Below are 20,670 nucleotides of genomic sequence, written 5' to 3'. Positions count from 1 at the left end.
ATTGCTCCCTCTAAATACTGCAGCATAATAGTTAACTCATGACAGCTGTTCTTTAGATGATGATGATGATGAGCATCACCTGCGCACTATATTGGTTTCTTTATACATTTCCTTTCAAAAAGATTCACAAGTATTACTTTCAGTGCTTGAGCTTGAAAGCTTTACATTTTGGTGGTTATTATACATCTAGTCCACCTGATAACAGAAAACTGTTGTGAACAATGATGCCATGGCTTCCTGGGTTTTGGTAAATTATAATCTGTGTTAAGAATGTATTGTTGTTGCTTTTTTTTTTTAAATCCAGTTGTTCTTTAATGTTTTTTTCTCTTTCAGTACTTTATGGCTGTTGGGGGTTGTGGTTTTGGCACAAAACTTCAATGTTGTATCACCACAGAAAACTGTGATTCCAGCACAGAATTTCAACCAAAGTATGTTTTGTATGTGTGTATTGTTTAGGTGTGTTGATCACAATTACCACTAATGTCCACTTTCCCTCTGTTTCTCTTAAATTACATATTTTCAGGAACAGGATTGAAAACCGATTGTCTGGGAAGTTATATGCGGCTAACTGTTGATAAATCTCTAGCTTTTGGAAATCTGGTTGAATTTGATGTCGTCAGTAAGTTGCCTGCAGTTAGTTATATTGCCAAGCAAGATTATTGTAATCTATATCATGTTTTAACTTTGTACTTTTTTTTTTTTTTTTTTTTTTTTTTTTTTTTCCCTTTTCAGATGGTTCCCAAATTGAACCTTTAACTCCAAGTCTGGCTTCTAAATGTGGCTTTAGTGTAAATTCTGATCCCTGGGGTAACTACAGAGTCTTTGCGTCTCTCTTCAACTGTTATGCAGCGAATGAGGTAATTGGCTCTCTTTGGCCTTAAAAACAGTTGCTGTATTCTGCTGTCTTTCACTTCTTTCTCAATTTCAGGATGATCACCTGTTTGATATTAACATGCGTGTCCGGGTGCGTGGTGTCAAAGAGGAACAAGACGTCCTTCAGGTGGAGAAGACCTGTACCCATGACAATTGGGCCCCCCGTGAAGTTCTTTGCGATCGGAATTATATGGAGGTAAATTCTTGTCTTAAGTGATGCCACAAAAACATCTCGCACTAGTGGTCTTAAGATATCTGAACAAGGTACTTTCCTCAGGTTTCTGTTAAACGATTGACGGGAGAAATTACAGCCATGCGTAGGCAACCTAAGACGGCTGAAAGGCAAGCAAAGGGTGATTACCAGTGGCTTGATTCGGTTCCTGAGGTATGGAGATTCAGTTCTTGTTTTGTGTCGTCTTTGCACATGCAGCTCGGTCATGTGCACTTCTCACCTTCTAGGCTATTACCTCAAAATCCAACATCTGGCGGATGGTGTTTTTTACGCCAAAACAAAAAGCCATGTTGTTGGAAGATGCCCTGAAGGCAGGATATGGAGTAACAACAACCAAGTCTCGATTGGTGCTGCGAAGTGGTTTTGACATGCCTGAGACCTATGAAGAAAATGTGAGTAGAAACTCTAGATCATTGATTTGCTAAGAGCTAATGTTTGAGCTGTTGTACATGCTCTACAGGTGAATGGAGTGCCAATGAAGATGATAAAGGTGACTACCTACTTCAAGAGACAATGGTCTGTAACCATGTTGGATACTGTTGCTGCATGTCCAGTTGGTATGTGTGACTTAAGATGTGAGCCTCTTTCTTTCCCGAAGTGTTAAGTTCCAATTAAATGCGTCCAAGTTCACTTAATTACAGTTAGGTGTGTTGTAACCAAATCCTTCAAGTAAGTGGCTCTTCAAGACCAGGATGGAGGAACCCTGATCTATTGCTTTACTTACAGGTGGCCTTTCTTTTACGGATGAAATGATCACCTGGAACTTTCCACGATTTAATCCACTAATGACTTCTGGTGAGGCCACTATCCTTGGGATGCTCATGGGAATCGATGGAAGTGAAATAGACTCAGCGCAGATGGCCTCTAGAGGATATATCTTGACAATAGAAGGCAATAATATTGTAATGAAAATACCAATTGGTGGACCAGATGGCTACTACAAGGTTGGTTTTCTTTCTTGAATTTGACCACTTTAAGTCTTGAGCTTATGGTTGTATCCTGTTGTAGAGTCATGCTGTAGATAACCATTACAACATAAGATACTACATCGAGCCAATGCTGGAGTTACTGTGGAGTGAGGGAGGCATGGATTCTACTAGATACAGAGTGCTCTTTCCCATCAAGACTCCTTTCATGCCTAGACCACCCCATTTTGTTGACCGTGAGTGTTATGGGTTCTCTGACATTCCAAGCTAGTGTAATATTTGTGCTGCAAATTAAATAAATAAAAAATAAAAAAAATAAAAAATAACAGACAAGGTTCACTTTTTCCTGTTGAACATGTAGTCCTTACTTGCACAATCACTATATGCTCTAGCTGCTTTTCCATTTGGTGGTGTTAGTGTAGCAGAAGTCGTTGTGGTGGTTTCATTAGAATTTGTTTTTAATTGCTTGCTGCTTGACTTTCATTCCCTTGTAGTCACTGATGTAGACAAAAGGATGTTTGATGTGCTCTTGGGTCCTTTCCTTTACGATGTCGAGTTGGTAAACCTCACCTCTTCTGCTGAAGTCCTTACTTTGGCAGAGGCCAGTATGAGGGGTTTCAACATACAGGAACAGCGCTTTCAAAATGGCTCCAAGGCGTTTAGACTTCAAGTCCCCTTCTCTGATTCTTTTGTTGTTAAAACTGTGAGTGTCTAATATAATTCAGTGGGGCTGTTTGTTATGGCTTTTTCTGATCTGAATTTGTTTTATTGCAGCAAACTAGTCTGCTGCTTACAGTTTACAGTCTTCGCCTTGTCTTCGGTTTTATGATCTTCCCTGAATCCGTTCCATTCTCCTACATTGCAACAGTTGATGTAACCCTTCAAGATATCAGTAAGTAACAACTTGGGTATCCAAAGTCATCTCACAAATACTGAAGGGATTTGTTTTGTTGCTAATGAATTGTTCCCCATCCAGCTCTCCCAACTTTGGCTGGATCCTGTGATAAGGAGAAGTTCTACATAATGATTTCATATGGAAATCTGGGCAAAAACTTTAATATTATGCTGGGAAAGCGTGACCTGACACCAGACCTGAAAGCAGAGTATGACGTAAAGGAGAACGTTAGTCACATGAGCTTGGTGGTGCCTTTCCTAGCACTTGATGTTGCGTTTGAGGTATGGCTTCCCTTTGTTACCTTCTGTTGTATACTTTGCTGTGTCTTTAAGTGTCTCGCTTTACATTGCAGCTGATGTACCCATCATCCTTGAGGGCACGGCTTGATGTGTTGCTTTGGGAGCCCGTCAACAAATGGACCCTTAGTGATTTTTCCCTGGCTTGCAATTTTCCCATGACCATGACTGGTATGTTCTTTTACAGTGTTCTCACAAGTTATCAACTTTTACACTTTCTGTTGAATTTTGCCTAGAGAATAACAATTGTTTTGGCATGACCTTTTCCCAGAGTGTTTTAGCAATGGCTCCATGTCAGCCCTTGCAGTAAAGGTAGAATCTGTACCCCAGCTTGTCCCCAGTCAACTTACCCTGAGAGATCAATCATGCAGACCCAAATTCAGCAACGACCGATTTGCCTACTTCTCTTATGATGCAAACAGTTGTGGAACCACTAGAAAGGTATAGAGTTGAAACTTTATTTGTCATAGTAATAAATGCTCACCCTCTTATGCTCCTGTCTCTCCCTCAGTTTTATGATGGTGTCATGATGTATCAGAATGAAGTCCTCTTGGGTAACGGAGTAGCCACTCTACCTCCTGATCCAGAGTATCGGTGAGATGGACTATAACAACATGTGTATATCATGCCTGCTAATTGATGTCTTTGAAATTTTAAAGTGTGCTTTTCTCGTTGTTAGAGTGACCGTGTCCTGCTTTTACACGATAAATGATACCCAGACGATTGCGTTCTTCACAAAGCCACGGGAAAATGATCCTATGCTGGAGACTGGTTTTGGGGAGCTGCATGTTGCACTGAGACTTGCTTTGGGTATGCTAGACTACTTTAACTTAAATGCTATCTGTTCAAAGACCCAGATATACTCGCAGTGAAGTTTGAAATTTTGGCTGTTATACAGTTACCGAACGTCCCAGTCCTGCCCACACTCCATTCTACTTAAATTGTGGTTCAATCACACATTGAAGCCACTTCTGCTTGTATTTAATGCTGACCATTTGGTGATCAAATCGCCCAAAACCAGGGTTAATTTCAGGTGTAAAAGGGTGTCTTGGACCATTGAAAAATGGAAGGTAAACTTCAGATGTGCTCTTCATGGATCACTTTGCTTTTCTTCTCTCTCTCCACCCAGATGGTTCTTATAATAAATTCTATGCAGAGGAGGATTACCCAGTTGTACAGTACTTGAGAAGTCCTCTGTTCTTTGAGGTGGAGTTGCTTCAGTCCACTGATCCTCAGATAGAGCTAGTCTTGGAGAATTGTTGGGCTACTCTGAAAGAAGACCGGAGTTCTACTCCAAGATGGGACTTGATTGTAGATGGGTAAAACATTTATTTTAATTGACCCTTTGCTAAGTGTTCCATATTAAATGTTACCGATCAGAACCAAAACAACTTTGGTAGTAGCTGTCTTCATTATACAAACCTTTTATTTCTAAAGTCTATAAAACCATTTTTATCCAAAAACTTTGCCAGGGGTCATCTCCCCATTGTTCCATCACAAATGAACTATTATACCATGAAGTGTTCAAAGCAATTCTGTATGCTTGCGGTTACTGCTGCCCACTCAACATGAAAACATCTAAAATTGACGTTACACAATTCCCAGGGAATGTTGCGATACATTAAATTGCATGCCTTTAAATGCTGTGCATAAGCATTTGTCAAGTGCATAAATGTAGGCTTTTTTGAGCGAGTGGCTTGCTGTGGAACAGGGCCTTGGAGAAGGACTTTAAAATCTGCTTTGTTTGCATTAAATTTCTTTGATCTTGACAGCTGTGTGAATCTGGAGGACAATTATGAGACCATTTTCCACCCTGTGACTCCTGATGGGGTTCCATACCCATCTCACATGAAACGCTTTGAAATCCAGATGTTTACTTTTGTGCAGGATGACGTCATGCTCAAAGATCAGGTATTTATATATATATCTTATCTGAGAAGTGGTTGTGCACTAGGCTGTATTACTGAGACTACTTCTATCCCCAGATTTATGTACACTGTGATGCTGTGCTCTGTGATGCCGATCAGAGTGACGGAATCTGTAAGAGACTGTGTCTCGGAAGAACCGGAAAGAAAGGTATGCTTTTACTGACTTTATTTTAGATTCAATCCAGTATGCTAAATTGTGTATTGGTTTGTGAAATCTGTCCGAACTAACTTATTTCTTCCCATGTGACAGTACGAAGAGACCCAACTAATGACCAGATCCAGAAAGCACAGCTGTCAACAGGCAAAATTCTGTTTGCTGCCTCTTAGTCCATTGATTTGAAACCTTAATAAAGTCTTCAAAAAGCCTAATCTTTGTGTCCTGCAGTTGTCAATTTTAGCAGTAGTTAAACCAAGTGTATGATTTCTTTTCATGAGCTACTGTACAGAAAGGTCCAATAAGCCTAAACATGAGTTGTGTGGTTGCAGTTGCTCAAATTTTGTGCAAAAACAAAGGGTCTAAATATTTAAAAACACATCATAGTACTCTAAGTAATAAAAGCTTAAGTTTTTTTTGTTTTTTTTACCACACGTTGACTTTATGCCCCCCCCCCAAAAAAAATTTAAAGTTAGTAAACTAGTTGTCTTAAGATTGGCTTTTTGATGTGTTGAAATGAACGTGCCATTATATTTCAGTGCAGTATAAAAATTTGCAACTTGATGGCACAGCTCTGATCTTTGAGTTTCTTATAGTGTTTCAAAAAGACAGCCCAGTTCTTAATGGGTCAAATTTGAGATAAAAAGCTCAGTTGTGTATGGACTGTTAGTAGATGGCATGTGGAATAGTGGCAGTCAGACTAGATTGGCTTGGAAAAGCAATGGTGATTTTTGGCAGGCGTGGAGTGATGAAAAGACACCAACACAGTGTGAAAACCATCAAGCAATGTGCTGAAATTGAGGACTGGAGATGTTTAATATAAAAAAGATTGTTAAACCTTTTCCACTCTGTGCTGCATGAACAGCTTTTATAAAGTGGGTTTTTTTTGTAGCATGCAAAATTATTTTACATTGTAACAAGATTTCACAATATTTTTACTGCCTTTCAAAAACATTGAAGTGTGTGTGGTTGGTAAGAGAATTATTTTCATGTATTCATACACATCTATCCATCTACATACAAATATCCATACATAAACTTGCCAGGCAGTGATCGTGCATTTGATAACTCCTGTCTCATCAAGAAAAAAAGTAAAAGTTTGCGTTTGGAGGAACTTCTGTAAAAATCAGATTTTTTGTATATGCAGATGTTTTTGAAAGTCTGGACAGCAAAAAAAACATGAAATCTGAATTTTTCAAATTTTGAAATCTTAATCAAACCAAATATGGAGGTGGTTTGAAATGCAATTCCAATCAGATTTTTACAGATTTGTTTCAGTCTGGACGCTCTGGCTGCTCAAATCAGATTTTAAATCAGTCTTTTTTGTCAAATTGCATCAATTCCGAAGCAGAAAGTCTCTTAACGTGGCACAATGATAACATCAAAACTGGTGACGGAAATGCCGGTGTTCAAATGGCTTGTCCAAAGATTTCCTCAAGGAGTTCTGCACCCTTACCCGACAGGGCGTTTATTTGGAAAGCGAGATGATGCACCTCATTTTTCCTGCATACATTTTAAAAGTCTTGTCACAAACGGGGGTACGCCTACGTCGTTACTAAAGCAACCCATGCAGATAGGTTGGTTATGTCAAGGCAAACAAATCTTATTTGATCACTTGCAATTAATATTGCGGAGAGTCTGCCTGAAAAGTAAAAAAAAAAAATTGATTTCCCATGGTCTGAACATAACCTTAGTGTCAATATGTGAAAAGGTTATTTTTGCTGCAGTGTTTTACCAAAACACCACCTTTTCTTTTCTTTTTTTTACCTACAACAATCAACAATTATTTTTTATACTAATATAAGTCACAGCTTTTTCTAATTTTGTGTAGCCTACTTCCTGTTATGCTTCTTGCAAAAGGGAAGCACTTAAAATAAGGCTAAAACTGGGACTTTGAAGAGGTTTTAAATGTTTGTTTAAAAGGTAGAGCACCTTATTTTGTATGTGTGTTGGGAGTGGAGACCTTCACACTTCTGCACTTATCTTTGCTGAAGTGTGGTCTGGGTGCCAGACTTATGACAGTGACACTTCTACTTCCTATTCCGCCTAATGTACCTTCCTCTCCTGGGTGGTGCATATATATCTTTGTTTAAAGTATAAAATGATCATGCTTACCATTTCAAATCAGTTTTGAAACATGTTCTGATATTACAGATAGCAGAAATGGGAGCAAAAGATGTGATACTGCCTTATTGGCCATTCAATTTCAAATGCTCATCAAATGCAATTCCTTCTCAAATTTGATGTCTGTTTGTTGATCGTCTCATATATCTTTATTGCAAAGTAACAATGCAGATTAGAAGAGAAAAGCTTGACTGTGGGGTCAAGGGACATAATGGAGGAATAAAAGCTTAGGAAGCAGAGTGAAAACAAAAGGAAGTCATTAGTCAGAGCTGAATAAAACACTTTCAGACACACCTCTGATAACATCTGTCTGTAAGCACTGCTTGCTCGTGTATTGATATTTATTATCTATTTTATGCTTTCCCCTTTAAAAGTGATTTTGGACAGCCACTGGTTATAAAAAAGTATGGAATATTGAGAAATATATATTAGAGACGAAACACTTGATCCCAAACTGGTGTCCGTATAGAAAGTGAGCATGTTGTGTGACTTTGTTGGGAGATTCATATTGTAAATATGATCCTTGCGCCACATTTTAGAGTGTAAACAAGTGTTAGACTTTGGGAGGGTTAGGAAATATTGTACAAGCCTCACAGAACAGAAAATTCTCAGGACGGATCCTTCATGGAATTTCAGTCCTATACTTTTTTTGTTGCTGCCATTTTATGTTGATTGTACATTTATCAACCTGCTACATTTTTATACCGTTGTGCATTGGTTAGGGTTATAATATAGTATAATATAAATTGAATGCAACTTATTGTACTTTAATCCACTTGCGTTTTGAATCATTCACACACATTAATATCCAAAGATTTCAGAGGTTTTGATGAAAATTTGCATTGTCTCAGGGATTGTTTAAATGTGACATAAGAACTACATTTATCTCATGGAGGCGAAATAAACAGCAATAATTATTTGTAAGTTTGCATTATTACACTGTCTGTATAAAAAAAAATAGACATACTTTGATTAAATTAATACAAAAATGTGTTACCTTTGAAGGATATAGGCCTGGTTTCACAGACAGGGTTTAGATTAAGCCAGGATTAGGACTTAGTTCAATAAGGACATATAATAATAATAATAATAATAATTCATAACATTTTATGTAGCGCTTTTCTCTGCGCATTACATAGAAGGGGGGATCTCCTCAACCACCACCAATGCAGCTTCTTTTACCAATGCACCATTTAAGCAGCTTCTATAAACGTGCCTTAGAAAAAAAACATACTGGTGTGAATCTTGAGACAATTTTTTTTTACATATTTTAAGATATATCAGTGCAAGTTGCTTTCAGTTAAAACAGCTCAAACATGCATTTTAGTCTAAGACTATCTTAAGCCTTGTCTGTGAAACCAGGGGATCATTTATTAAACAGAAAACTTTTTTAAATAATGTATAGTTCGATTAGTTGATTCAGGATTTTTTTAGAAAAAATAAAGTTAGAGAGAAGGAAAAACTCTAGACAAATGTCTAGACAAATGATGGCAACAAATTTGTGACATTAAGGGCAAGTTGTCCCTCTCTAATCCCTCTGTCTATGGAGGTATTTTGGAGGTGAGAAAGCTTTGTCTATCAAAGATGGCAGCCGATGTGTTAATGGCTGATCATTAGCTGCTGCTGTTGGCTGCATCAAAAGACACAGCCTTATGTTTGATGTTTCCAGATGGTGATATTTATGAATAGGTGAGTTAATCATTGTGGCCCTGGATCTGATCAAAGTTAAAAAATGTTCATCTAGTGGAGGCATTCAAAACAAGACAAAAGAGGATTAAAGGAGTGCATACATTAGCATTATTGCAAAAGTACAGCAAATGTGTTTTCTTTAGTTTAGTTTATTGTCATTTCACAAGTATTCAGTGGAGCGACTGTTTTAAGAAAACCTGTCTGAATCATTGTCAGATTACATGAACAGTCTTTACATGAACTCTACAGGTTCTTCTCAGATGAGGGTTAAAATCCAGGCCAAATTTATCCATATGACACATGCTTGTTCCATGGCATTCAAAACAATCAATGCTATATATATATAAACCACAATACTTTGTTTCTTTGACTATGAACATTTTTGTTGCTCATTTCTGTTTGTTAAATGACAGCCACTTTAAAGCTTTTAAAAGTTTAATTTTTATTCTCTTGCCAATTATTTTTGTGCTTTTTTCATATTTAGCTTTGTTCTTTTACCCTTGTAACAGACCCCAGCCTTTCAATCTTAAAATATGAATTAAATTCTTTAAAAATATAAAACTCTGCTAATAAGAAATATATCACAATGTAATATTAAAAAGTATTTCAAAAATTATTTTGTGAAAATATTACTGATTTTTTGTTGTTGTTGTTGGATACATTTGTGATAGGCTACATTTAAAAAATGACAGAATCCTCTGATGCATGTCTACAAAGAGTATTTTCTAAAAAAATATACAGGGCCCAATGGAAGACCCATATCATTTCTGATGCATTTCTACAAGATGTTGTATAAAAAGGTGATCAGTCTGCAGGAAGTGCAAGGCTGCAAACTGATCTAAGGAGCTGATCATGGAAACATCTCAACCCAACAATACACGTACATGTTTTTTCAAGTCATGTGTATTCGGGTGGAGATCCCATTAAACCCACACACGAACCTTTTACAGATGCAAATGGCCCACGAAGGTCAAAAATTCACACCTGCGTCCTGCCGCCTCTCAGCTTCACTTTGATCAACTCTGAGGGAAGGCTGGCTGACTGGATATATAATGCAGCTCGAAGGATAGTCAAATTATTGCATGCTGAACACGAGTAGGTCTGGGTCACAATGGCAGTCGTGCATGGAAACCTTGGGAATGGACACTTAAAACAATTCCAGCTGTTTCCAACCGCAGATTTGGAAAGGAGGACTAACATGCACACGACAGGTGGGTGTTTACGCAGGAATCTTTCTTGAAATGCTTCAAATGAAACATTTGAGAGTGACTGAGTAATCAATACGCTTAACTAATATCATTTTCACTCGTGTTTCTCCTCAGATTACGCAGCTCAAGACAGGATGAAGTTCCTCAATGGCGCCTCAAGGGCGGACAGCTCGAGCTTGTTTACACACCGCAGAAAACGCACCAACTTCACGCAACAGCAGATTGACGTCCTGGAGAAAGTTTACTTGGACACCAAATACCCTGATATTTATTTAAGAGAGAAACTTGAGGCACTGACCGGGTTGCCAGAGTCGAGAATCCAGGTGAGATTTCTGTTTGCAGTGTTCCTCAGTAAAAGACCTGCTTAACGTTAAACGGGACGCCGGGGCTAGTTGTCACACGTTTGGTTTAACGTCTACAAAAGCTTAAACATTTTATTGGCCAGGGAATAAGTTTTAGTTTATTCAACAAACTTTGAACTCAGAGGGGTCAAGAAGATGTGACACAGATCTGAGAATTTGTTTTAAATATTAAATTCTATATAAAGTTTGAAAAAATAAAGAAAGAAAAAGCCATCATACATAAATGTAATATGCTATGTATTTAAGTTGATCTGTATGAAATGTAAACAGTAAAACAAAACACTTTTATATGCAATTATAATATATAACAGCTTGCCCCAACATTTATAAAAAATTAAGTTTTAGGAAAAGTGTGACAACAAGCCCTGGTTTTCTCTACTGTTGTGTGAATGTATGCCAGTGTGGTTTAATGTTCACTGCCTATATTGTAGATAACTGAATGGCATCAGGTTCCTAAACTGTGTTCATTTTCTATTCAGGTGTGGTTCCAGAACCGAAGGGCAAAGTCACGGCGCCAGGTGGGAATTCCTGTTCCCAACAAGACCAGTGGAAGTATACTGACCCCCAACAATCTCCTTATGAACCAGTTTACGACACATCAGAACCACACCAGCCTGGAGACCCAAAGAACACCAAAGTTTGTCACGATGGACAACTTCAGTCAACAGATGATCAACTCTTCAGAAGAGAAGATCTGCACTCTGAAAGGTGACATATACGACCCAACCACGATTCCATGCATGTTCAGCAGAACCGACGAGAACCAAATCAAAACAGATCACCTGAGCGTTGTGGTGCCACGCAATTACACACAGCAGTATCCGAAGGGACATGGACAATTCACAGCCGCAAGCCATGCTAAGTCTACAATGAAGCAATTTTTGGTGGAATACGACAACTTCCCACCGAACAAAACCATTGGGCCAGAGATGAAGGTGGTTATTCCACCTCTCCCATCACAGAATAACTTCATGATGTCCTCATCATCCCCCAAACACATTGCCTGTTCTGTCCAAAACATACCAGTCAAGGTCCAGCCAGGAAGTTTTGGAACTTTTTCTCCTATCAGAGCAAGCGAAGCTGTCGAGTTCTCAGATTCTGACTCAGATTGGGAAAGAGAAGCCATTTTTAACGGGTTCATTTAGCTTTTTAAGTTTTTACACTCACAGACTTTATCTGAAGCTTTGAAGAACATTTATGGTTTGAAAATCAGATATTTATTGTATATTTCAGATATTATTGTATATTATGTATGTGATTATCACACAATATGGGGGTAAAAGGGAGACATTCTACACTCATAATAAAAATCTCTATAAACCACCAAAATACAGACTCTGAGCCTTTATGAAGATAATAGAAATCAATTTATTTACAAATGTTTTGTGTCATGCATACACTTACAGGTTAAAAAACAAACAAAAAAAAACAAACACAAAACTACCGCATTGAAAAACACACCAGTGGGGCATTTGGGTGATTATTTCTTCTCCTAAGGACAAGACAAACTGTTTCATTCCATACAGCTGTCTATTATAGGCCTTGTATAAACAGAATGGTTTCTTTGCAAAAATACCTAAATCTGGCAAGTCAAAAATGTCCACATTACCCTATATATGATCGATTTATTGATATATTTTGAGTGAACTGTACAGTTATCTACAATGTACATATTTAAAACATACAGAACAGTTTAAAACAGACAGAACGGTACCTCTTCTCTCAGGACACTCAAAGTTAAGCACTTTGAGAAAGAAACAGAGGAAATAAAATTATGCAAAACAGTATCAAACAAACTGCACCAGCAAGTAGTGTTGCTCGGCATACACCCTAGTTGTAAACCAGCAATAATAATAAAAATAAGGGGAAACATAAATATCAAATTGAGTGTGAGTAACATCTGAAATTATGTCAAACATTTACATCTACAAAAAACTTCACACTCCATTTTTTTTACTAGCTAGTCGAACATCATCCAAGACACTCTGGTGCCTTCGGGCATGGAATTTGAACACTACTTTTGCAGGTACAGTTAATGAACAAACATTCTGACCTTCCATAACGTCAAACAGAACGAACACAAAAGAACAAAGTGGTGATCTGAGGAGGCGAGTTGCTATCCGCATTTGCGATCGGATTCCCGGGAGGCGTGCAAGTTTATTTCAGTCACGTTCTGTTGGTGTTGTTGGCAGAGAAAGCATGGAGGTTACCCAGCTGACTCAGACCGCTTTGTATGTGTGCTACATGGATCTCCACATTATCCTGAAAACAACTGTAGAAGACAATGTTTTAAAAGCAAAGCACATGAATGTTTGGAGTTCTGGGAATGGGAAATGGGAAAAACAAAGCAAAATAAGTATTACCTGAGGTTGGAGTCATCTATTGAACTCTTTATGTCGTTAAGAGAGTCTGTGAGTGATTTGAATTCAAACGAGTTCAAGTCTCCCCCTTCGGCCAAACACTGCATTAAATAACAAGAAAGATATGATCAGGATCCAATGTACATGTAGTATGTAAATGTGCTTGATAGAGCAGGACAAACAACTTGGTTAAGCTAGTATTAATTAAGCTGGACCATGGCAATCCTGACTCCCAAGTTCTTGGTCTGCGCTCTATGTAAATGCATTTTTAGTGATAAGGATGGGCACAAATAATTTTTCCTTCAGAAAATGTAAAAATGTTCTATGTTGTTGTAAACGACATGCAACAGTAAACACTATAGTCTGGTACCCTGATCTGCAGGAGGAGTGCCGTGAGACGAGAGACGAGCTGAGTGAGGCCGGGGCTCTGGACACGCTGTTCTCCATCAGGCAACGCGTTACTCAGACGCACAACGTCCTGTGACTCTTCTTCACAGCGCCGTCGCAGCTCACTGGGCTGATCTGCAGGCTGCATGCCCTGATCTGGAGCCAGCTGAGCAGAGAAGATTATAGAAGAGTGAACGCAATTTGAATGCATGTTTTATGTCCAAAATATTACCAAGAAAACCAGAACTGAACATCTGGAGAGCAAATGTAGTGAGAGGGGAAAAGAAACACGTACTTCAAAGCAAAACTGCTGTACTTCATGGAGGACTTTGTTGAGGTCTTTGTTGAGTTGTTCCAGGTCCAGTACTGTTGTGGCATATCTCTTCTGCAAGTCCAACCCAATCGGCATGGAATAGGACTTCTGCAGTGGCAGAATGGAAAAAGTTATTTGCCTTACAACCATAACAAAATAACAAATCCATATTAGCTCTTGTCATTTACTGACAGCCTTACTAGTTTCTCAGCTTCTGTGTTCATCTCCTTCAAATGCTTTATATGTTCCTTTTTAATCATGAGGATTTTGGACAGGCGTGTCTAGCAGGAAAATAAAACAAAATGACAAAATTCTGTGTAAAACGAAACCCAAGTAAATAGATATCATAAGTGACTGCAATTCTCACCACTTGCACAAGAAACTTGACAGGAAATCCACCCAATGTCTCTCCATCAGTTCCTGTCAGTTTACTTTTCCAGGGGGACTGACTGAATAGAGGGTCATTATCCTGGGAAGAGAGCAAAGAGAACTACAATTATTTTTTATAAAAATGTTGGTGGAATAATTATTAAACGTGTTATTTGTGTCAGTGGTTCTCAACTGGTTTTGGTTAAGGACACAGATTTTACATTGAATAGCAAGTGGATACCCTGCATTGTACCAAAATTGTTTGTAATAAAAGAAAAAGAAAAATCCTTTAAAAAAATGTACGATTTTTTTTTCACCCATACCCTTAAATGTATAAAATAGCCCAACAATCTGAAAATGATTAATATGAAATAGAATTGACTTTAAAGATTGAGTGTTTGGTTTCTAAATGACTCATTGACATCTTGAGGTCAGAAAAAACTGCATATTGTATCATTTAATTATTGGCATTTATTAGGGCTGCTCGATTATGGGAAAAATCATAATCAATTATTTTTGGTCAATATTGATATCATGATTATTTAATATCATTATTGGTGGACGATATGATCAAAGTCTTATTTCACGATATGAGTAATTTGAACAATTTTGCCAAATATCACAATTATCGACACTTATTATTGACAAAAACTAATACACGGTTAACTAACGCAAGAAAAAGGTTCTCAAAACAATTACAGAAGACAAGTAAATAATCAGCAATACAATAAGAACAAAGAAACGAATGACAAACAAAACAGACAAATAAATACAACAGAACAAAAATACAAATTAAATGTTTTTTAAAACGTTTTTCAGGAAGATGTACTAAGCAATAGTAGGGTGACCAGACGTGCCGCTTTTACCGAGACAGTCCCGTAAATCAGCTTTATTTTTAGTGTCCTTACTTCATCTCTGGCCAAATCATGCTTTGTCCCGTATTTCATCTTTCCTAAAATGTCTTTATTGCTCAGCGATAGAGCAAGTAGTAGTCTTCTGTCACGCAAGAACAGCCTGATCAAAGGTTAACCAATCACATCATAGTATATTTTGGAGAACAAAATTACTATCCAATCACAATTCAATTTGAATATTGAATAACTAGTAATTAGTGAAGGCGGATCCGGCATCAGTGTTTCAGTGATGGATAGCGTGGAAGAGATCAAGTCTTATGCGAAGATGTCAAAAAAAAAAAAAAAAAAAGCATTTACATTTAACGAGATTTTTTTTTTTTCTGCTCGCACCAAATCTGAGGCTATATATATAATGTTATTGTCATAGATACTTTTATGTGTGGGGTGGGGAGGAGGGTGCCTGTCCATCCCTTATTCCATTCTGAGAAATCTGGTCACGCTAAGAAATAGCCTAAAACAACAAAAAAATATAATCAAATGTGAAATAACCTTATTAAAGCTACTTAAGTTATTCAGTCAAGAGGAGAGAGTGATTTTCCTTTGTTATTTGTTGTTTGATTATCATTAATGACAGACTGCTGCAGGTATATTAGGCTGCTGTCACTTTAAGAGCTAATGCACGGATACTGTTACACAGGTGTTTTCTTTCACAACACTGTACGTTTATTTAAGACATAATCCACTGTGTTCACTTAAATACTCTCCAAAAAGGCATTTTGACATTTTTGTGTGTATGCGCTTATCCACCATTTGCTTAACCGCATTTCGGCTCAGACTCAAGAGCGCACACACACAGAAAGCCGACTGGGAAACAAGGTCTCTTTTCCAGCTTAATGCGGTTGAAACAGTTTAAAATGTCCCACAGCTTAGCAACAGTAGACTGAATGTTGCAACTTATTCGGATTTTAGGGAGAAACGAAAGCGCACTGCTGTAAAGGAAAGGAAGGTGCGCTAGATGGAAAGTGGCACACTAATCGTATCTTGTTTTCATAATTGTTGGAAGCCAAAATCAAAATCGAAAATCAATTAGGATTAATAGCACAGCTCTAGCATTTAACACTGTTTTATCCCAGGAGCCATGCAACCCTAGCAGAACAGACCTGCAAAACATTTTTTGGGTAATGACACACCAGTTAACCACCACTAATTCAAGGAACACATCTTTGAAAGTCTCATTTTACCATTAAGATGGACTGGGTTGAGCCTGGATAGGCTCCACGGGGTGGGGTCAGAAAGTTTTGGAAACGAGGTGGCCGCTGTTTCTGAGCAAAAGCAGATATGGGCATCGTCTCATGAGGTTCATTACTCTGGGGAGAAAGCATTTGAGAGTGTTAGCCATTAAAATCAAATGACAAGGTTATTAATGAAGAGACTGGATGATAATAGCCATTTATGACAAAACAGTTTTATTCTTACAAGCACTTCATAGTCAGGAACAGTGTGTGTGCCGAGCCCATTTCTGTCAAAAGTCACTCGATATGTTGCTGCACTGGTATCCACTGCATCAATCTGACCAGTAAACAGGCCATCATGGACACCCCTAAGACGAGCTAGAGTTTAAAGAAAAAAGAAAAAGGAGGGAAAAAAAGTTATCTTTATTCAAACCATTTCATTTTGTACATTTTTTCTTTTGCTCTAGAAGACATTCATTTGCCTATACAATAAGCAAAGAAATCATGTTCTAGAGTGCAAAACTTAGAAAACTAGATCATCACCTGATCAGGTTCACTCTTTCTAAACTCACAATCTTAAGAAAAATTCTATTTTGAAATGTTTTTTTTCCTGACAGCGTCAGATAATGGCAGATATCAAACGTGTATAATCAGATCCTCACCTGTAACTTTAGTGCCGATGACCAAGGGCAAAGGAATCTCATCTGGCAAGTCTTTGCATAAAGACATATCTGTGATTTTCCTCTGCTGCAGGAGACGCATCTTCTGCCTCTTCTGTTTCAGAGCCATTCGCTCTTCAGCGAAGAATGCTGAGGAACATCTGAAAAACATAATATATTAACACACAAGTCCAAGCACATGCAATACATTTGCATTCTAATGCAGCTCTAATCTCTAAGTGATTACTCTATAAGGTTAAAAAAAAAATGAGGAGTCAGCTAACCTTCGAGGTTTGCCCATAAGTCTTCTGATTGTTCCCCATTCAACTCTTGTCAATTTTCTGGTCTTTAGATTGGGAAAAGACTCCTTCAAACACAGGCAGAAGTCATTGTCTCCTTCAAATAAAGGCCTAAAGAACATGAAAAAGATGACATTTGGAAAGACAATCATTTAAAATATTACTGGTAGATCAATAATCCAATTTAATGCTGATACAGACCTAATAAAGTTAGCAAATCCCATCTATGTAATATTGTTTACTTATAATATTTATCTAGAATTTGCATAAAATAAAAAGGATTTTTTTTTTTAATTATAAATTGACTGTTCTTTTAATCAACCAAGCAGACTATTAAAGCAAATTGATTTAGTCTATTACTATTATTATCTATTTATAATGTAAATGCAATGTCATGACATGTCTTTTTCATGGAAGAGAGACACTACTCTCACTTTCCAATAATCAAAATGATTACAAATTTAAGAATGTGAATATTAAAGGTAGGGTAGGCAATTTCGGAGCAGCTAGCAATAGCAAGCTAGCTTTGAAAGCAATCCACGCCTCCTTCAAAACACATGAACGCACAGGTGGCGCACAGCCAAAGCAGATTCAGCAAAGCGTCATAAGAGACAGCATTAAATTACCTCATGTCTCAAAGCACATAGCATTACAATAATAATGAATGTAAACAACTTATAGAGCTCTTATTTGTACCACCTGACTGCAGCAGATTTATTTCGGCATTGATAGTGTTGTTGACATAGAAACGCATAAATCCGAGTCTGAGGAAACAACTCATAGTGGAACATCACGGACCGAATGCAATGATTGGACGAACATTAGTAGGTCCTGAGACATCCACAGATGAAATATCTACATTATTTAATATTTAGACCACTTCTATTATTGATTGCTATCAGGATGTGATAAGAATGTTTCAACCAGAATTCCCAAAAATTGCTCTACTCTACCCTTTAACAGAACAAGAACCACACACAGTGACTGGAAATATAAAGTAGGCAAAACATACCTGTCAATATTTGAATAGAACCATTCATAGATGCACCATTTGTGCGCTTTGGGCAGTTTGAGCAAGTTTCTTAGTCTCAGACCAATTTTCTGTGAAACCCTTTTGTCTGGTGTTGTGACATTTGTAAGTTTCTGCAAAGGCAAACATTCAAAATGAAAATGCAATTTCACTGAACTTCATGTCAAAAGATCCATCTACTATAAACACATCCTGGACGTCTCTCACTTGAGGCACAGCGGTGACCCTCTGGCTCCTCCTGGGAGATCTGGAGGCGAGAGGCCGCTCCTCATCCTCACACGACAGTCGACTCCTCTTTGAGCTCCTTGTTGGCTGAAGGACAAAGCAGACGTGAGACATTGGGGAGCAATAAATGCTAAGATGTAAAACTGTCCAGTAAGCAATCCTGTAAATACAAAAAAAAAAGAGTATGAAGCATTGATGACAACTTACCGTTTCCACAGAAACATAACTGCTCCGTCCCCTGGTGGTCTGAGATTTTGGTAAATTGTTCTTCTCATTTAGAGTATTAGACAAACTTCCTTCTGTAGAAGAACAAAACAAAAGTGCCAAAAATTACTGGGATGTAAAGAAAAAAAGCATTTTTTGACAATTGGCATCGCAATGTATTTGTGCCAGAAACAAGATTGACGTACCTCTTAAACTTACAAGAGCTTTAGCTGAAGAGCCTAAGGGTAAAAGAGCACAAAGAGTTTGATCGATTTCTACACATAAAGTTTTCAAAAGCAACATATGATTAAGAGTTTGAAATGAGTCTTACAAATAAACCATGCAACACACATAAAGTCCTAGATCATATTTCAATTATTATTTTTATTTATCTTGCACCTCAAAGCTATTTCGACAAAAAAATCTATTTCAACACCTCAAAGTTTTTCAACAATAAAGTAAAATAGAAGTTCAACTTCTTAATAAAAATGCTATCATGTATCAATAATGCTCCAGTGATTTTTGACACTATCTTTCTCTACAGTGATTGCTTATTGAACTAGAGCAGTGATAAATGACACAGCTTGTGGTTTCTGGATGGATCACCCTGGTTGATAAAAATAAATGAATAGGCTTATTATTTTAGATCACCAACCATGGTGATCCAACCAGAAACAACAAACAATATCTTTGTAACAACAAGCTGCTTGTAGAACTAACTAAATAACAATGTGTCATTTTATATCACTGCTCTAGCTCAATATGCAATCACTTCATATGCAAATATTAACAGTAATAATGATTAATTAATGGCAATAACAACACTTGAAGAGCAAAGCTGAGGAATTACATCAAGATTCACCCTAACGCAATACAACAAAGAATGTATATATGATAGTGGAACAAAACAACCCACTGATAACTATTTTGATGAACCAGATAAAATCCAAAAACCAGTACTGCATCATAGAAAAAGCGTATATTAACATAGGAAGAGTGCTGTGAACATATGGAACGTGTTTGTTTATCATATGGAGAGTGTTTTAATACACAAACAGACTGACACTGACAAGAACAACAAAACCCAGCAGCTGTCATCGAGTTACGACCCTATAAATGTCTGTAAAGTTTAACCCTGTCCGTATTGTAAACACCACGCTACTACTACCAGCCGTACGGTTTGTGCTGATTATAAATAAATGATTATAACAGGATTTTAAGGCAAAAATCTCTTCAGGTATGATATGTATTTATAGTAGTAGCCTCTGAAAGCTAACTGTTAGCTCGTTAGCCTCAGCGCTAATAACTTTGCGTCTATTTTAACACCACTCATAACATTGAAAAACACTTGAAATGTATGGCGAGTAAAATGAGTTATAAAGCGCTTTTAAATTGGACACATGCTCGGCAGGAGAGTTATGAAGGTTTAGTGAGGAGTTTGTTATTTTACTCACTCTCGTCTAACAGCTGCTCGAGCTCCGCCATCTTGAATTAGCCGCGCCGGTTTTTCAAAGGCCGAGTGCCGCGATGCATTGTGGGACAGAGAGGGCAGTTCAAACAAACACTCGACAGTATGCGCTCACAAAACTATCAAAACATTTCTTATTTCAGCTACATTGTATAGAAAAATGAGAATCTTAAGATGCATTAGGAATTTTTATGCAGTTTCTTCTTTTCATATAAACCTTATAAAACATGTTTAAAAAGGTTCATCTTCTGTATCCCCATATGACTAGCTAGGCATTAGGACACTTTTTCATAGTTCAGCGGTTGTCAAGCAGGGGATTGGGGCACATTAGGAGGCCTCAAGATGACATAAATGATTTAAGTTACATTTTACATTTAAAAAAATTAATTGCAAAACTTTTATGAACTTTTATTAATTTACAATAACTGTCTTAAAGATTCTTTATTTCTTGAAACTCAAAGATTTATTTGAACATATTTACACTCAGTTCCTGTTAAAAGTAGTTTGAAAACAAGCAGCTTCTTCAAAATGACAGCAGAACATAGCAGAGAAATTGTATCGCTTATATAAGGGGCCTTTAAAT

At 37.5% G+C, this 20,670-nt stretch overlaps 3 protein-coding genes across 3 annotated transcripts; 2 read left to right on the top strand and 1 right to left on the bottom strand.

Annotated features, from left to right (window-relative positions):
* The first annotated feature begins 117 nt into the window (after positions 1-117).
* Positions 118-5,513, top strand: zpax1 (zona pellucida protein AX 1). The gene is made up of 21 exons (XM_079888266.1): positions 118-247; positions 334-428; positions 524-619; positions 733-857; positions 929-1,069; positions 1,151-1,258; positions 1,333-1,497; positions 1,566-1,662; positions 1,832-2,049; positions 2,114-2,267; positions 2,526-2,734; positions 2,806-2,923; positions 3,008-3,207; positions 3,279-3,393; positions 3,494-3,663; positions 3,734-3,816; positions 3,902-4,032; positions 4,352-4,541; positions 4,995-5,133; positions 5,208-5,298; positions 5,401-5,513. Exons 1-21 carry the CDS (start codon positions 222-224, stop codon positions 5,475-5,477), a joined length of 2,748 nt encoding a protein of 915 aa, XP_079744392.1. The 5' UTR covers positions 118-221; the 3' UTR covers positions 5,478-5,513.
* Positions 5,514-9,896: 4,383 nt separating this feature from the next.
* mixl1 (Mix paired-like homeobox) lies at positions 9,897-12,012 on the top strand. The gene is made up of 3 exons (XM_079888805.1): positions 9,897-10,328; positions 10,440-10,648; positions 11,167-12,012. Exons 1-3 carry the CDS (start codon positions 10,229-10,231, stop codon positions 11,830-11,832), a joined length of 975 nt encoding a protein of 324 aa, XP_079744931.1. The 5' UTR covers positions 9,897-10,228; the 3' UTR covers positions 11,833-12,012.
* A 29-nt stretch (positions 12,013-12,041) lies between these two features.
* lin9 (lin-9 DREAM MuvB core complex component) lies at positions 12,042-20,170 on the bottom strand. Its single transcript, XM_079888804.1, has 15 exons — positions 20,074-20,170; positions 18,826-18,858; positions 18,623-18,714; positions 18,398-18,502; positions 18,173-18,303; positions 17,146-17,271; positions 16,865-17,022; positions 16,447-16,580; positions 16,212-16,337; positions 14,115-14,216; positions 13,948-14,028; positions 13,730-13,855; positions 13,418-13,600; positions 13,051-13,148; positions 12,042-12,959 (listed from the first exon to the last, which is right to left on the bottom strand). Exons 1-15 carry the CDS (start codon positions 20,102-20,104, stop codon positions 12,854-12,856), a joined length of 1,632 nt encoding a protein of 543 aa, XP_079744930.1. The 5' UTR covers positions 20,105-20,170; the 3' UTR covers positions 12,042-12,853.
* Positions 20,171-20,670: the final 500 nt, after the last annotated feature.

The sequence above is a fragment of the Squalius cephalus genome (assembly GCF_949319135.1).
Source record: "Squalius cephalus genome assembly, chromosome: 12".
Lineage (NCBI taxonomy): Eukaryota > Metazoa > Chordata > Actinopteri > Cypriniformes > Leuciscidae > Squalius > Squalius cephalus.
The sequence above is the reverse complement of the archived record's forward strand: the minus strand, read 5'-3'. Positions and strand labels throughout refer to the sequence as shown.

What these genes read in the sequence shown, in the direction of transcription:
- zpax1 (XM_079888266.1), top strand. Translation starts at nt 222, where the DNA reads ATGATGCCATGGCTTCCTGGGTTTTG. An exon ending in TGTAACCCTTCAAGATATCA is followed by an intron (nt 2,924 to 3,007) that starts GTAAGTAACAAC and finishes TTCCCCATCCAG; the next exon opens with CTCTCCCAACTTTGGCTGGA. An exon ending in TGCACTGAGACTTGCTTTGG is followed by an intron (nt 4,033 to 4,351) that starts GTATGCTAGACT and finishes CTCTCCACCCAG; the next exon opens with ATGGTTCTTATAATAAATTC.
- mixl1 (XM_079888805.1), top strand. Translation starts at nt 10,229, where the DNA reads ATGGCAGTCGTGCATGGAAACCTTGGGAATGGACACTTAAAACAATTC. An exon ending in GACTAACATGCACACGACAG is followed by an intron (nt 10,329 to 10,439) that starts GTGGGTGTTTAC and finishes GTTTCTCCTCAG; the next exon opens with ATTACGCAGCTCAAGACAGG. An exon ending in TGCCAGAGTCGAGAATCCAG is followed by an intron (nt 10,649 to 11,166) that starts GTGAGATTTCTG and finishes TTTTCTATTCAG; the next exon opens with GTGTGGTTCCAGAACCGAAG.
- lin9 (XM_079888804.1), bottom strand. Translation starts at nt 20,104, where the DNA reads ATGGCGGAGCTCGAGCAGCTGTTAGACGAGA. An exon ending in CTTATGGGCAAACCTCGAAG is followed by an intron (nt 17,023 to 17,145) that starts GTTAGCTGACTC and finishes TATGTTTTTCAG; the next exon opens with ATGTTCCTCAGCATTCTTCG. An exon ending in TCAAGTTTCTTGTGCAAGTG is followed by an intron (nt 14,029 to 14,114) that starts GTGAGAATTGCA and finishes TTTTCCTGCTAG; the next exon opens with ACACGCCTGTCCAAAATCCT.